Source organism: Mustelus asterias, chromosome 25 (assembly GCF_964213995.1).
Source record: "Mustelus asterias chromosome 25, sMusAst1.hap1.1, whole genome shotgun sequence".
Taxonomy (NCBI): domain Eukaryota; kingdom Metazoa; phylum Chordata; class Chondrichthyes; order Carcharhiniformes; family Triakidae; genus Mustelus; species Mustelus asterias.
In genome coordinates, this window is record NC_135825.1 from 4,324,638 (window position 1) to 4,341,345 (window position 16,708).

At 46.3% G+C, this 16,708-nt stretch overlaps 1 protein-coding gene across 3 annotated transcripts in view; it reads right to left on the reverse strand.

The window, feature by feature from the left end:
- LOC144511762 (putative helicase MOV-10) overlaps positions 1-16,708 on the reverse strand; it is a 70,998-nt gene that overhangs the window by 39,433 nt on the left and 14,857 nt on the right. For all 3 annotated transcript variants that reach the window (XM_078242015.1, XM_078242013.1, XM_078242016.1), the window contains exons 5-9: positions 14,983-15,223; positions 10,573-10,713; positions 4,215-4,377; positions 2,897-3,048; positions 844-1,020 (exon numbers count right to left, since the gene is read on the reverse strand). In XM_078242015.1, coding sequence (XP_078098141.1) covers positions 844-1,020; positions 2,897-3,048; positions 4,215-4,377; positions 10,573-10,713; positions 14,983-15,223 — 874 coding nt within the window. The remainder of the gene's footprint in view (positions 1-843; positions 1,021-2,896; positions 3,049-4,214; positions 4,378-10,572; positions 10,714-14,982; positions 15,224-16,708) is intronic.

A 16,708-nucleotide genomic window follows, 5' to 3' on the forward strand; every position in this document is an offset into this window, starting at 1 on the left:
GAGTTAAGCTACAGGTCAGCCATGATCTAATTAAATGGCGGAACATGTTAGAGGGGCCATATTCACCTGCTCCTATTCCTATGTGACCTTTAAAGATGCTACGAGATGCTCCAAAAAAACATTGAAAGAAACCGCCTGCATTTACAGAAACATTGTAAATAGAAGCAAGAGGAGCCCATTCGGCCCTTCGAGCCTACTCCGCCATTCATTCTGGTCATGGCTGATCACCGAATTCAATATCCTGATCCCTTCTCTTCCTCCCATATCCCTCAATCCCTTTAGCCCCAAGAGCTATATTTAATTTCTTCTTGAAATCAGACAATGTTTTGGCCTCAACTACATTCTGTGGTAGTGAATTCCACATATTTACCACCCTCTGGGTGAAGAAATTTCACCTCACCTCAGTTCTAAAAGGTTTACCCCTTATCCTCAAACTAGTTTTGGACTCCCCCACCATCGGGAACATTCTTTCTGAATCATCCAATAATCCCGTACTATTCACTGTGGTAAAAAGTTCTCATTCTCAGGGCAAAGAAATTTCTCCTGAATTAGTGAGCATCATATAATAATGATCCCTACTTTTGGTCTTCCCCAACAAGTGGAAACATCATCCTAACCAAACCCTTTTGTAATTTTAATGACCTCTATGACCTTTCAGTCTTCCCTTTTCCAGAAGGGACTGTTGGTTGGCCTGGTCACCCTTTCCTGATCACTTGAGGCATCAACTTCCAAATGAGTAAGCACCAAGCAGGCTCCAATGAACCGAAACAAAGCTGGAGGCTGCCCTTGCCCAGCCCATCACCCATTAGCCTCCCAGTCCCGTGGCTCCTGCAGTTTACTCACGCCAAGCTTCTGTCGAAAGGGTGAATGCATTTTCCGTCAGAAAAGGTGGGGAAGAGCATGTCCTTCAGGTTGGTGTCCTTTGCTAACTGTGCAGCTCGGTGCTGCAGTTGCAATGGCAATCGGTTAAAGGTGAACGAGATGTTAAACCTCATGTTGTCTAGGAAATCAGCCAGGAGCCTGGAGGGATTGGAAAGGTTAAATCATCAGGGCTTGTCTGGAGGTACTGTCATCTTATTGCTTTATCAACTCTCCAACTTCTCCAGTTGGGAAGGATCTCCCTCACAAATTATTAAAAATAAATGATCAGATTCCCAAACTACAGTCAGTGGCTAATGACACCAGTTAGTGCGGGAATAACACAAACCAACTGAAGGGGCACGGCATTCCGCCCTTGGTAGAGTTTGATGATTTCTAGTTTCAGCTACAACTCGCTCTGAAATCCTGGGCTCAGGAAAACAAACGTGGCCAAGTGACTGCTTCCAAACCTGTCAACTGGGAATCGATGGACCAGACAGGATCACTCTTGGCTCAGGTGGATTGGTGATTGCAGGGACTATGTAACGAGATCCAAAGGTCCCATGTTCAAATTGCATCATGGTAAATTATGAAATTGAAATTAACAAATATTATACATTACCTCCAGCTCAGAAACAGGCCATTCAACCCAACTGCTATGGGCTGTTGTTCATGCTCTCACCCCATCAGTAAATGCCCCTATTCCTTTCTGTTTATCCAACTTCCCATGAACGCATCATAACTATTCAATTCAACCTCTCCATGTTCCAAATTCACATCATTTCCTGAGGGGAGATCAAACCGAGGTACACAAGATGATAAAAGGTATGGATAAAGTAGACGTGGAGCGGATGCTTCCTCTTGTGGGGCATTCTAGGACGAGAGGTCATAGTCTTAGGATAAGGGGTAGCAAATTTAAAACAGAGTTGAGGAGAAACTACTTCTCCCAAAGTTTTGTGAATCTGTGGAATTCGCTGCCCCAAAGTGCGGTGGATGCTGGGACAGTGAGTAAATTTAAGGAGGAGTTAGACAGATTTTTAATTGGTAATGGGTTGAAGGGTTTTGGGGAGAAGGCAGGAAAATGGGATGAGGAGCACATCAGCCAGGATCGAATGGCGGAGCGGACTTGATGGGCCGAATGGCCTAATTCTGCTCCTATATCTTATGAACTTATGAACAAAGGATCCTTGATGAGTTGTTACAATGTCTCTGTACCCTTTTAATAACCTGGAGATCAGAACTGTTTACAGCATTTCCAAGTGTGGTCTAACTAAGCTTCATTACCAGATTAACATAACTTGCCTGCTTTTCAACTCCAGCCTAAAAATGATCCCCAGTTCTTCATGCAATTTTTTTTTTAAAAACTGGTCTTATTAACCTGCTGAACTATGTTTAGCAATTTGTATCTGTATCCCCAGATGCTCTTGCTCCCCTACCCCATGGAGAAAATTATTTGCCAAATATTTCATTCTTCTTACCAAAACGTATGTACCCACACAATGATGCACTGATTTTCATTTGCCATTTGCAGTCATTCTATGAATTGATCAAATGTCTTTCTGTATTTGGTCGCATTTCCTGTACAATAGCGACACTAATCGTTTTGGTGATAAATCTGATCGCAAGCGAACCGGGGCCAGAAAGGCGCCTAAAATCCTAACTGGTTCACCGATATCCCCGACCAAAGCGACTCTGCCAAAGTTGTTAACCTGACGTGATCCGTGGATTTTGAAAATGTATTCTTTCACCAAATCTGAATGAGCTGCAAAGCCAGCATTTGTTGCCCATTACCAATGACCTTCATCGGAATGGATTGTGGGGCCAAGGAGCCAGGGTAGAGAGTAGAGGGTAGAGGGTAGAGGGTAGAGGGTAGAGGGTAGAGGGCAGAGGGCAGAGGGCAGAGGGTAGAGGGTAGAGGGCAGAGGGCAGAGATGTCTTTTGCCTGCAGTCTGTGGCTGATCCGCTAACCCTTTCTTATCTGGGAAGTGGTTACGTGAATACCTGCGCACAGTTTGCGGGAATATCTTCCGGTACTTACTTTTGGGAAAAGCCCAGCTTCACCTGCTCCAACTCCACTGCGTGAACGTAGCCCTTGTACCGGGTGATTGGCTGAGTCAGATCACCACTCTTGGACGCAAACAGGTGGTCCCCCCGTAGCACAGACGGCCTGTTCTCAGCAACACCAGGAACCTGCCCGGGTCCGGAAGAAGGATAGGAACAGTCCCATGGTTACAAATTCAGCAAGAGTCCAGCAAACTGTACAACCCAATCCACAGACTGGAACCAACTCACTCAGAGTAAATCAACACCAAAGTTAAGTTTAAGTTTTAAGTTTATTTATTCATGTCACAAGTAGGCTTACATTAACACTGCAATGAAGCTACTGTAAAAATCCCCTAGTCGCCACACTCCGGTGCCTGTTCGGGTACACAGAGGGAGAATTTAGCATGGCCAATGCATCTAACCTGCACGCCTTTCGGACTGTGGGAGGAAACCGGAGCACCCAGAGGAAACCCACACAGACTCGGGGAGAACGTGCAAACTCCATCCAAACCTGCAACCTATCAGGCTGGCCTGGCCCCACGCAGACCGGCCTGGCTCCTGACCGGTCTGGCTTGGTCCCAACACCGACAGGTCAAGCTCAAAGCCAGGGAGCCCTTGGCGCAGTGCCACAAATCACCAGACATGTATTTTGGTGTAGAAGCTGCCACTTCACAGATCAAACTGAGAGGAGGTGTTCCACAAGTAGACTTTTATTACTTTGAATGTGGATGATCAAGAGACGATCTAATTGACTATTTCCAAAATAAGACATGTTGTCGAATCTTTTTGTCTTGCGCTCCTCAGGACAATTCATAAGAATACCAAATGTAATGGGAACAACAAATTATACTTCATGAGAAGAGAATGCTAAATAATTGTAAGTGGACACTGATTGGTCGAGGAGAATGCACAAGTTAACTGGTGACCGACAGTTAACCGCCAAGCTTATTTAAATTCAAACCAGGAAGGTCAACTTTGATTGGTCAAGGCATTGTTTTGAGGAATGAACCAGAGAATGGCTATTGTCAATTTTGTTTAGTTGAAGAGGTGATGAGAATTTCAGTGCCAATGTGTTACTAGGAATGTAGGCCGTACTTCCCAAAGGCTGCTGGATCATACAAGCAGAACATCCTTTTGGCTTGATGGAAGCTAATGTGGAGCAGCACGATCTACCTGGGCCAAATGACCTGTTTCTGTGTGGTAAATACTTGGTAATTGAACGAGAGAGACTCAAGGAGCTGGATGGCCCACTCGATTCCTGTCTCCCAAGATTTCTGTCCACTTGTGAGAGCTTCTGAAACATCAGCACTAACCTTGAGAACGAGAAGATTCCTCTTCTGCTGATTTCTGACCATGGGAGCTCCCTCCATGTTGTACCTGGTGATGTCAGCTTCCATCTGAATCTCCTCGAGATGGAGCAACAGACAGAACCTCTCACCATAGTTGTCAAACACCAACTCCGAGGCCAGCAATGAACTGCACAAAAAACAGGAAAACGCCCTTAGGAGGGATGCGTGCAGCAGACAGTGAGGTACGGAGTCAGAAAGGAGGAAGTGTCAGAGATTCCTCCAATCTGTACAGAGCTAGATTATCAGTAAGAGATATTAATCAGCATTTGTTGGTACATAACTGGAGTATTTCCGAAAAGAGACAGGCTATCATCTTGCACTCACCAGGATACCTCAAGAATTACTGTGGGAACAATTTACACTGCTTTAGACCCACCTGCCTGGTTTGCATCTGAATAAAGCTGGACAGTTACAGTGGAATTCCCATCAATGCAAAATGGCTCATCCTATACATGTGCAGAATGCCAATAACCTTGTTCTGTCATGCCCAGCCTGCCAGTACACCTCTGTTTTAGCTTAGTTTAAATATTTGTCACTAGTAGGCTTACATTAACACGGCAATGAAGTTACTGTGAAAATCCCCTAGTCGTCACACTCCGGCATCTGCTCAGGTACACTGAGGGAGAATTTAGCATGGCCAGTGCACCTAAGCAGCACGTCTTTTGGACTGTGGGAGGAAACCGGAGCACCCAAGTGGTTTTTAAGGGACATCTTGACAAATACATGAATAGGATGGGAATAGAGGGATATGGTCCCCGGAAGGGTTGGGGATTTAGTTCAGTCGGACAGCATGGTCGGTGCAGGATGGGAATAGAGGGATTTGGAGCCCAGAAGCGTAGGGGGTTTTAGTTCAGTCGGGCAGCATGGTCGGTGCAGGCTTGCAGGGTCAAAGGGCCTGTTCCTGTGCTGTAATTTTCTTTGTTCGCCCGGAGAAAACCCATGCAGACACAGGGAGAACGTGCAGACTCTGCACAGACAGTGACCCAAGCCGAGAATCGAACCTGGGTCCCTGGTGCTGTGAGGCAGCATTGTATCACCCCTCTGCCCATGCTTGAAGAGTTTTTAATATCTGTAGGGGCTCTCACCCTGCAATGAATAATGTTTGGAAGTTTAGGTTTCATCTGAAGAACAATAAAGCTATTAATTAATTAGGGAAAGGCATCCTTCCAGATTCCAATGTTGGGCCAGCCAAGCTCAGTAACAATAGCTTGCCCTGGTGTACTGCACATCTCACATATCAAACGCTCGAGTCTGCCAGAGAGGATAGGCTGAGCACCAATCTCCTATTGTTAAAACTCAACTCCAAGGGACTCAGCTGACACGGAGGTCACAGCAAATCACAAGGAACTCAAATCAGGCAAAACTCAAATCTAGAGTTAGAACCTTGGATCCGAAGTTCATTTTATTTCCAATTGGCATGGAACTGTAACTATGGGCGGCATGGTAACACAATAGTTAGCACTGCTGCTTCACAGCGCCAGGGACCTGGGTTCGATTCCCGGCTTGGGTCACTGTCTACGTGGAGTTTGCACATTCTCCCCGCGTCCGCGTGGGTTTCCTCCGGGTGCTCCGGTTTCCTCCCACAGTCCAAAAGATGCGCGGGTTAGGTTGATTGGCCAGGTTAAATTGAGCCTAGTGTCAGGGGGATCAGCAGGGTAAATATGTGGGGTTACGGGAATAGGGCCTGGGTAGGATTGTGGTCGGTGCAGACTCGATGGGCCGAATGGCCTCCCTCTGCACCATAGGGATTCTAATCCACAGTTCTGTGACTAAAAAACTGTTTGGAAAGTAGCATCATAAATTACAAAGCGTAAATTACGGCAGGTATGTTAAGGTTCATGTCAGTATATCGCAGTCTCCATACGCCAGCATTGATAGACATTAACAAGTGTTTTAAGTTGTCTTTGTCGACACAAACCATGATGTTATGCTGCACATTTAATATTGATGCCAGGTTTAAAAACAAGGAGGTTTAAGAGTTCTGCCTTTCTTCTTAAAAGGTATCGGTGAAGTCGTTATTCACAAAGATAATTAGTTCAAATTTTGAACTGAAACATCCAAGGGGATGGCGTCCAGTGTGGGCGGCACGGTGGCACAGTGGTTAGCACTGCTGCCTCACAGCGCCAGGGACCCGGGTTCGATTCCCAGCTTGGGTCACTGTCTGTGTGGAGTTTGCACGTTCTCCCCATGTCTGTGTGGGTTTCCTCCGGGTGCTCCGGCTTCCTCCCACAGTCCGAAAGACGTGCTGGTTAGGTGGATTGGCCATGCCAAATTCTCCCCCAGTGTACCCGGACAGGCGCCAGAGTGTGGCGACTAGGGGATTTTCCCAGTAACGTCATTGCTGTGTTAAAGTAAAACTACTTGTGACTAATAAATAAACTTTAAAAACTTTAACCGTTGCCCAATCAGGGGGGAAACAACACAGCTGTGATTATTTGAGGCGCGCCATTTTTGGAACTGACGCTCGCTATGATTCTGGTGTGACGTTAGCGTACCTTTAAGAGTTTTGTTTTGGAAAGACATGATCTATTTAGCTCTCACAGTCGGTGTATCTCATGCTCACAGCCTTAGGTGATGTCATTGGTGGGAGGAGGAAAAAAAAGTGTGGTCAGGAGACAAGGGCTGTTTTTAGTTTGGTTCTGGCTGCAGTGTTAGAAGCAGTCTTAGAAGCAAGCTGGAAAAGAAGTCTTTTTGTCTCTGTTTTGCTTTGAACATTTTACCAGTTAGCTGAAAGAAAGGCTTGTTGCCACGCTGCAGCAAAGAATCTGCGCTTTGGTGTTTTGAGCAGCTCATACAACTACAAACTGCTCTGAGTTTTCAAGGTCATTTGAAATCAACATTCAACCCAGGGAACTGGATTCCAGTTTCATGTGAGCTCTAGCCTGTGCAGTGATTAATCTGTTTGAAGGGTTTTGTTTATTGGATTTTGGTTTTGATTGGAACATCATTAGATATATTCATTAAGGATTACACATTGGTGTGTTTGTTCGGTTTTTGTTTGTAATTGATAAAGTTGTTGCTAATTTTCTTTCTATACATGTTAACTATATTCTTAAATAAACTTTGCTCCCTAATGGGTCTTTTGAATCACACCTGAAGTGAAATGTCTCATGCTTATTCTAGCCAAATTCAGCGTTAAAAAAAACTCATGGCTCAGGCGAGCTTCATAAAACACTTTGGAGTTTTTGACCTGAACCAGAACACTGGGGAGCAACAGAATCGACCATGTACGCCCAACATTGGCAACAAACACAGCTGGGCAGTTAACTGTTCCATACTGCATTATCCACGGCAACGCCTTCACCAGAGTCCATTTGTCAACTAATCAGGGCTCTCTTTTCGTGCAACACAAATTGTTGCCTATGACTGATGTAAAATTCTTGCAAGCTAACCTGATGAGTGCAAGGAGGAAAGTTTTGATAGCATGTCTCTTTTATCAGTGATGCACAAGAGATATTAACAATCGACTCCACTTACACCCAGTATTCCCGGTTAACTTTGACAGAGCGAGTTTTATTGAATAGTATAATCCGTATTCTAACCACTTGTGGGGGCACTCTGCACGATTCCAAAAGAATGTGTAGAAACACTGCCAAAAAAGATTTACAAGGATGACACCAGCTACTATTAGAAAGAACCGAACAGGCTACAGCTCATCTCCAGAAATGAATTGGATGATCAGTGACCACAAAAGCTGTGAAGGGATTTGGTCGGAGAATGTAGACACAAGACCATAAGTCGTAAGAGCAGAAGTAGGCCATTCAGCCCATCGAGTCTGCTCCGCCATTCAATGAGATCATGGCTGATCTGATATGATAATCCACAACTCCACTTTCCTCCCCATAGCCCTCGATTCCCTTACTGATTAAAAATCTCTCTCAGCTTTGAATATACTTAACTCAGCTCTACGTTAAAGAATTCCACAGATTCATTACCCTCAAGAGACAAAAATCCTCCTCATCCCCATTTCCACTTGGGTGGAGTCCAAAATTATAGGCCATAAATATAAGATAATCACTGATACAGGGAATCGAGGAGAAACTTCTTTACGCAGAGAGTGGGGAGCACATGTGTATTGGCCGGGGGTGGCAGAGGGGGGAGCTTTAGATCCGATCACAGACCCAGCTGGAGATCCCCACATCCACATTCTACCCCCTCCACCAGATAGCCTGTCCCTTCCCATCCAATCTAATCCCAGAGCAAAAAACTAGTCTACAAGTGACTCTGAGTTTCCAGTCAGCCATTCTTCTAATTCCACACCCTGCTCTTCTACATTGCTCTAATGAAACTCAACTCAGGGAACAACCCCTCAACTTTCCATGAGGCATTCACAGGCTCAACATGAAGTTGAACAATTCTAGATTGCCACATAGTTCTGTTTGAACAGTCGGCTGTTTCCATTGACACCTCAAGACACATCTTCTGTTTCTTTACTTGTTTCAATATTACCCCATCTTTGTCTTGCGCATAAGTATGGAGGCAGTGGCGTCATGATACAGCTGCTGGACTAGTAATCCAGGGACCCAGGGCAGTGCTCTAAGGATGCAAGTTCAAATCCCACCATGGCAGACAGTAAAATCTGAATTCAATAATAATCTGGAATCAAAAATCTCACGATGACCATGAAGCCATTGTCAACAGAAAATGCTGGAGAAACTCAGCAGGTCGGAGAGCATCCGAGGAGAGAGAATAGAGCCAACATTGAGTCTGGAAGATCCTTCTGTTTTTGTTTCAGATTCCAGCATCCGCAGCATTTTGCCTTTATGAAACCAGAGGTAGTGGTAGAGGCGGGTTCAATTTTGTCTTTTAAAAAGCATTTAGGCAGTTACGTGGGTACAGAGGGACATGGGCCAAATGCGGGCAATTGGGACTAGCTTAGTGGTTTCACAAAAAAAGGCGGCATGGACAAGTTGGGCCGAAGGAGGCAGCGTTTCACTTGCACCTCTTTCAATTTGGTCTATTGCATTCGCAGCTCCCAATGTGGTCTCCTCGGAGAGACCAAGTATAGACTGGGTGATTGCTGAGCGCCTTTGGTCTGTGAGCAATCAGGACCCTAACCTTCCAATTGCTTGCCATTTTAACACACGATCCTGTTCCCATGCCCACATGTCTGTCCTTGGCCTGCTGCAATGTTGTGGAGATGCCGGCGTTGGACTGGGGTAAGCATAATAAGAAGTCTCACAACGCCAGGTTAAAGTCCAACAGGTCTATTTGGTCGCACAAGTCACCTTGGCTTGTGCTACCAAATAAACCTGTTGGACTTTAACCTGATGTTGAGAGACTTCTTATTCTGCTGCAATGTTCCAGTGAAGCTCAACGCAAACTGGAGGAACAGCATCTCATCTTCCGGCTGGGCACTTTACAGCCTTCCGGTCTCAACATCAAATTCAACAACTTCAGATGATTTGCTCGACCCGACCTTGACTCCCTTTGTTTTCATTCTATTTTATTTAATTTTTTACTGTTTTCTACCTTTTATTTCTTTATGGTATTTCTTCATTTTTCTTCCTCCCCCCCCCCCCCCCCCCCCACCTCTTTCCTTCCCCCTACTCCATCCCCCTTACCTTTTCTCCCCCCGCTTCCCCTTTTCTACATTCTACCTCTGTCCCATTCCCCCCCACCCCCCCCCCCCCCTCTCCCAACATCTGCATCTGTCACAGCTTACAGCTCCTCTGCCGTTTGGCCATTCACACCCTTTATTCTCTCTGTGGACAGCTATTAGCTGGTTTCTATGGCTATGACTCATCTTTCATTCCCTCCTCCTGCAGTATAAATACCTCCCACTTTCTACGCCCTTTTAGCTTTGACAAAGGGCCGTCTGGACTCGAAACGTCAGCTCTTTTCTCTCCTTACAGATGCTGCCGGACCTGCTGAGATTTTCCAGCATTTTCTCTTTTGGTTTCAGATTCCAGCATCGGCGGTAATTTGCTTGTATTTGGGCCGAATGGCCTATTTCCATGCTGTAAACCTCCATGACTCATTGTCGATTGTCGTAAAAACCCATCTGGTTCACTACTGTCCTTTCTTGAAACCCATTATATCTCGGACCTTTTCTAGTTCTGTCTCCACAAGTGCTCCCAAGCCTGCTGAGTATTTCCAGAATTTTCAGGTTTATTACGGATTTTCAGCTCTGCAGTATTTTGTTGATGTAAAACTAACTCTGTGGTTGGCTGAGGTCCCAACATCAACCAGAGGGAGCCAACACCTTCAGAGAAGAATAGAAAATACCATTTTCTTTATCTATAACAACAAACCCACCCAGTTCATCCTGTGGTCCAACTAGTACTCCACACCCCACTTAGGAACCAAAGGCAGGACTTACTTAATCCTCTGCACCTCCTGCCTCACACTGGGATTGACAGCACGATTTTCCTTCAATCCACTCTTTACAGCAGCGAACAATGTCGGAGAATATTTCTTACTCTCCAGAGGGATGTCCCTTTCCAGTCTGTAGTTGGAAATGCTGCAAAGATTCAGAGCAGATACAGGGTCAGTTTATTTATTTGTCACAAATAGGTTTACATTAAAGTAAAGTAAGAAGTTTATTAATTAGTCACAAGTAAGGCTTACATTAACACTGCAATGAAGTTACTGTGAAATTCCCCGAGTTGCCACACTCCAGTGCCTGCTTGGGTCAATGCACCCTAACCAGCACTTCTTTCAGACTGTGGGAGGAAACCGCAGCACCCGGAGGATATCCAGGCAGACACGGGGAGAACATGCAAACTCCACACAGACAGTGACCCAAACCGGGAATCGAACCCGGGTCCCTGGCGCTATGAGGCAGCAGTGGGGCGGCACGGTAGCACAGTGGTTAGCACTGCTGCTTCACAGCTCCAGGGACCTGGGTTCAATTCCCGGCTCGGGTCGCTGTCTGTGTGGCGTTTGCACATTCTCCCGGTCTGCGTGGCTTTCCTCCGGGTGCTCCGGTTTCCTCCCACAGTCCAAAGATGTGCGGGCTAGGTTGATTGGCCATTCTAAATTGCCCCTTAGTGTCCCGGGATGCATAGGTTAGAGGGGTTCGTGGGTAAATATATGTGGATAGGGCCGAGGTGGGATTGTGGTTGGTGCAGACTCGATGGGCCGAATGGCCTCTTTCTGCACTGTAGGATTCTATGATTCAGTGCTAACCACTGTGCCACCGCGCTGCCCCATGCACAGTAAATGCACAGCCAGAACTCAGACAACAGAAGAAGCAGCAACAACACCACACAGTGCGGGATGTAGAGGAGGGAGAGCGAGAGAGGACCAAGCACTCACCTCTCACTCTTCCGCAATAGGTTTAGACCTCTCACCCCAAATTATTCCAAATCTTTATCTCCCTTCAAAGAAGAGCTGTTCAAAATTAATTTCTCCCTAGTTTAAACCTTCACCCTTTTGTTCTTTACACTCAACCTGTTTGACTGCATTATAGAGTCATACAGTGCAATAAAGGCCCTTCGGCCCATTGGCGCCTTCCTTGGCCATCTTCTCCCGAGGTGAAACTCAAGCCTAGGGCTTCATCGAATCATAGAATCCCTACAGTGCAGAAGAGACCATTCAGCCCATCAAGTCTACACCGACTCTCTGACAGAGTATTTTACCCAGGTCCTCTCCCCCACCTTATCCCTGTAATCCCACACATCTACCAAGATTAATCCCATCTAACCTACACATCTTGGGACACTAAAGGGGCAATTTAGCATGGCCGATCCACCTGACCTGCACATCTCTGAACTGTGGGAGGAAACCGGAGCACCCGGAGGAAACCCACGCAGACACGGGGAGAACATGCAAACTCCACACAGACAGTGACCCAAGCCGGGAATCGGACCCGGGTCCCTGGAGCTGTGAGGCAGCAGTGCTAACCACTGTGCCACCCTCTGGCTTAGAGACAGGGACACTACCCACTGTGCCACAGGAGTTCCTATTCATCAGTATTAAATTTAGTTTATCACTTAATTGACTGATTGCACAAGTGATCTAAATCCTTCAAAACATGGCAAAGGTGACCATGTTTTATAATATCTTCATAACTCAGACTTCCTGATGTCATTAACATATTTGTAAAAAAAAATACAATATTCACATACATATCACACGCACAAACACACAAATATAAAAGGACATGTTGTATAAATAATGATAAGTTATTTCTTTTACTGAAGGCTTTATACCCATTGCATTCACAAGAGGATAAGATGTTGTACTGAAGTCAACAGTGGTTTGTGTTTAAAAACCTATTTAACATTGTAAGCAGCCGAAAGTCATTTCACACGAGTTTTATCAAAGTTTAACACCAAACCACAGGAAGAGACATTAGGACGGATAACAAAATACTGGAGTTTGGTTTCAGTGCGGAGAGAGCGACAGGGAGGTTTAGGGAGGGAATTTCAGAGAGGTTGTATGCATAGCAGCCAATGCTAAAGCAAACACAGCCCAACAATACAGATTTATATTTATATAACGCCTTTCGCAAACACCACAAGGCATCCCCCAACGTGCTTTACAGTCTGGGAAAAAACCCACTTTGAAGTGTATTCACTGTTAGAATAAAGCAAAACTGGAGCCAGTGGTTATCAGGTGGAAAACTCTCCGCTGGTTGGAGTCATACCCGGCACAAAGGAAGATGGTTGTGGTGATTGGAGGTTAATCATCTCAGTCCCAGAACATCTCTGCAGGAGTCCCTCAGGGTAGTGTCCTAGGCCCAGCCATCTTCAGCTGGGGGGGGGGGGGGGAAAGAGAAACTGAACTGAGCTAGCCATATACTGTGGTGACAAGAGCAGGTCAGGGGTTAGGAATCCTGGCGAGTAACTCACCTCCTGACTCTCCAAATCCTATCCACCATCTACAAGGCACAAGTCAGGATGGAAAACTCTCTATTTGCCTGGATAAGTGCAGCTACTACAACATCCAGGACAAAGCAGCCCACTTGTTTAACACCTCATTCACTCCCTTCACCACTGAATCCAGTCGGAGCCGTGTATATTTTATACAAGATGCACTGCAGGAACTCATCAAGTCTCCTCGGGTAACACCTTCCAAATGCTACCATCTAGAAGGACAAGGACACATAATAACACCACCACCTGCAAGTTGCCCCCCAAGTCATTCAGTTTCCTGAATTGGAAATATAATCGGACGTTACTTCCCTGTCGCTGGGTCAAATCCTGGAACTCCCTCCCTAAGAGCACTGTGGGTGTACCTACACCACATGGACTGCAGCGGGTTGAGGAAGGCAGCTCATCACCAGCTTCTCAAGGGGCAATGAGGGATGGGCAGTAAATGCTGGTCTAGTCAGCAACGCCCACATCCCATAAATGAATATTTAAAACATGGCAGTCAATTTGTGCACAGCAAGCTCCCAGAAACAGGAAGGTGATTAGAACTAGATCATATGGCTTTAATGATGTTGATGGAAGATAAGTATTGGCCCGGAACAGCTCCCTTGCTCTTCATAGAATTCTGCAGCAGCAGGAGGCCATTCAGCCCATTGAGTCTGCACCAACCACAATCCCACCCAGACCCTATCCCCGTAACCCCATGCATTTACCTCTGACACTAAGTGGCAATTTAGCATGACCAATCCACCTAACCCGCACATCTTTGGACTGTGGGAGGAAACTGGAGCACCCAGAGGAAAAGCACGCAGACACAGCCAGTGACCCAAGCCTGGAATTGAATCCAGGTCGCTGGTGCCGTGAGGCAGTAGTGCTAACCACTGTGTCACCATGCCGTCCCTTCAAAATAACTCTGTTGGTGATTCATTTTGGTAGGACTAATTTAAATGTGGATTACAGGGTCAAAGGTAGGGTTCTGAAGACTGTGGAGGAACAGAGAGATCTTGGGGTCCATATCCACAGATCTCTAAAGGTTGCCACTCAAGTGGATAGAGCTGTGAAGAAGGCCTATAGTGTGTTAGCTTTTATTAACAGGGGGTTGGAGTTTAAGAGCCGTGGGGTTATGCTGCAACTGTACAGGACCTTGGTGAGACCACATTTGGAATATTGTGTGCAGTTCTGGTCACCTCACTATAAGAAGGATGTGGAAGCGCCAGAAAGAGTGCAGAGGAGATTTACCAGGATGCTGCCTGGTTTGGAGGGTAGGTCTTATGAGGAAAGGTTGAGGGAGATAGGGCTGTTCTCTCTGGAGCGGAAGAGGCTGAGGGGAGACTTAATAGAGGTTTATAAAATGATGAAGGGGATAGATAGAGTGAACGTTCAAAGACTATTCCCTCGGGTGGATGGAGCTATTACAAGGGGGCATAACTATAGGATTCGTGGTGGGAGATATAGGAAGGATATCAGAGGTAGGTTCTTTACGCAGAGAGTGGTTGGGGTGTGGAATGGACTGCCTGCAGTGATAGTGGAGTCAGACACTTTAGGAACATTTAAGCGGTTATTGGATAGGCACATGGAGCACACCAGGATGATAGGGAGTGGGATAGCTTGATCTTGGTTTCAGATAAAGCTCGGCACAACATCGTGGGCCGAAGGGCCTGTTCTGTGCTGTACTGTTCTATGTTCTATGAATCTTTTATGTCCATCCACAAGGGCAGACAGGGCCAGTTCAACCCTCAACCAGTAGTGTTTCGCTGTCCAGGGGCAGCCTTGATTTTCATGCTCAAGCCTAGGACCTTGAACCCAATGGTTTCAGACTCAGAGGAAGGAATGCCAGCCACTGTGCCACAGGCCATCCTGCAGAAGCCAGCATTGATGGGACGCAGAGGTCTCAGATCATTACAAGAGCTTACCCATCTGGCCTTGTCCCTTCTTCCACAATCTCTTCTGTCGGATGTTTAATGGAAAGTTGGTACGGCTTATAGGGAGCAGTGGGCTTCAGCTCTTCAATTAACCTGTTGGTTACCCGAGCTGTGAAGAAGCGAATGATGTGGAAAGGATTGGCACTGCCATCTTCAAACTGAAAGACCAGCGTAATCGGGAAACAACCAGAGTCACCCATCGAGCAAACAACTTCAATCTGGTAGGTTTGTCCTGCATGAATAAAGAATACGTTAGTAACCTGGCTCAGAGGAGACAATGGCCTAGTGGGATTATTGCTAGACTATTAATCCAGAAACTCAGCTAATGTTCTGGGAATCTCACCACAGCAGATGGTGGAATTTGAATTCAATGAACAAGATCCAAATTAAGAATCTACTGATGACCATGAAACCATTGTCAGAAAAACCCATCTGGTTCATTAATGTCCTTTAGGGAAGGAAATCTGTTGTCCTTGCCTGGTCTGGCCTACATGTGACTCCAGAGCCACAGCAATGTGGTTGACTCTCAACTGCCTTTGGGCAACTAGGGATTGATGGGCAATAAACGCTGGCCAGCCAGTGGCGCCCATGTCCCACGAATGAATAAGAATAAGAGAACTTAATTGGTTGACTTTTAAGCTATGTCCTGAAAGGCCCTGGGCCTGACAAGTCACTCAGAGTTACATCAAAAAACTGCGACCAGTGATTCAGGAACATCAGTTGATCTCCTTACCAAATAAAGGATAGATTTGCCATAGAGGGAGTGCAGCAAAGGTTCACCAGACTGATTCCTGGGATGGCAGGATTGTCATAGGAGCAGAGATTGGGTTAACTGGACCTGTATTCTTTGGAGTTCAGAGGAATGAGAGGAGATCTCACTGAAGCATACAAATTTCTGACAGGGCTGGACAGACTGAGAGCAGGGATGCTGTTTCCTCTGACTGAGGGGGGTGGGGGGGGGTCTAGAACAAGGGGCCACAGTCTCAGGATAGGGAGTAGGCCATTTAGGACAGAGATGAGGGGAAACCTCTTCACTCCGAGGGTGGTGAACCTGCAAAATTCTCTACCTCAGAAAGCCAAGTCACTGGAGGCCAAGTCACTGAATGTATTTAAGAAAGAAATAGAGTTCTAAACACTAAAGGTATCTTAGAAGAATCTTAGAAACCCTACAGCACAGAAAGAGGCCATTCGGCCCATTGAGTCTGCACCGACCACAATCCCACCCAGGCCCTACCCCCATATTCCTACATATTTACCCACTAATCCCTCTAACCTACGCATCCCAGGACACTAAGGGCAATTTTTTTTAGCATGGCCAATCAACCTAACCCGCACATCTTTGGACTGTGGGAGGAAACCGGAGCACCCGGAGGAAACCCACGCAGACACGAGGAGAATGTGCAAACTCCACACAGACAGTGACCCAAGCTGGGAATCGAACCCAGGTCCCTGGAACTGTGAAGCAGCAGTGCTAACCACTGTGCTACCGTGCCACCCGTATCAAGGGATATGGGGAGAGGACAGGAGCATGGCATTGAGATAGAGGTTCAGCCATGATCACATTGAATGGCAGAGCAGGCTCGAAGGGCCAAATGGCCTACTCCTGCTATTTTCTATACTTCTACACAGGATTACAATGAGTTTATATAAACAGGCCATTCAGCCCAACCAATTCACGCTGTTGAATATGCTCAACTTCCTCCCACCAGCATATACT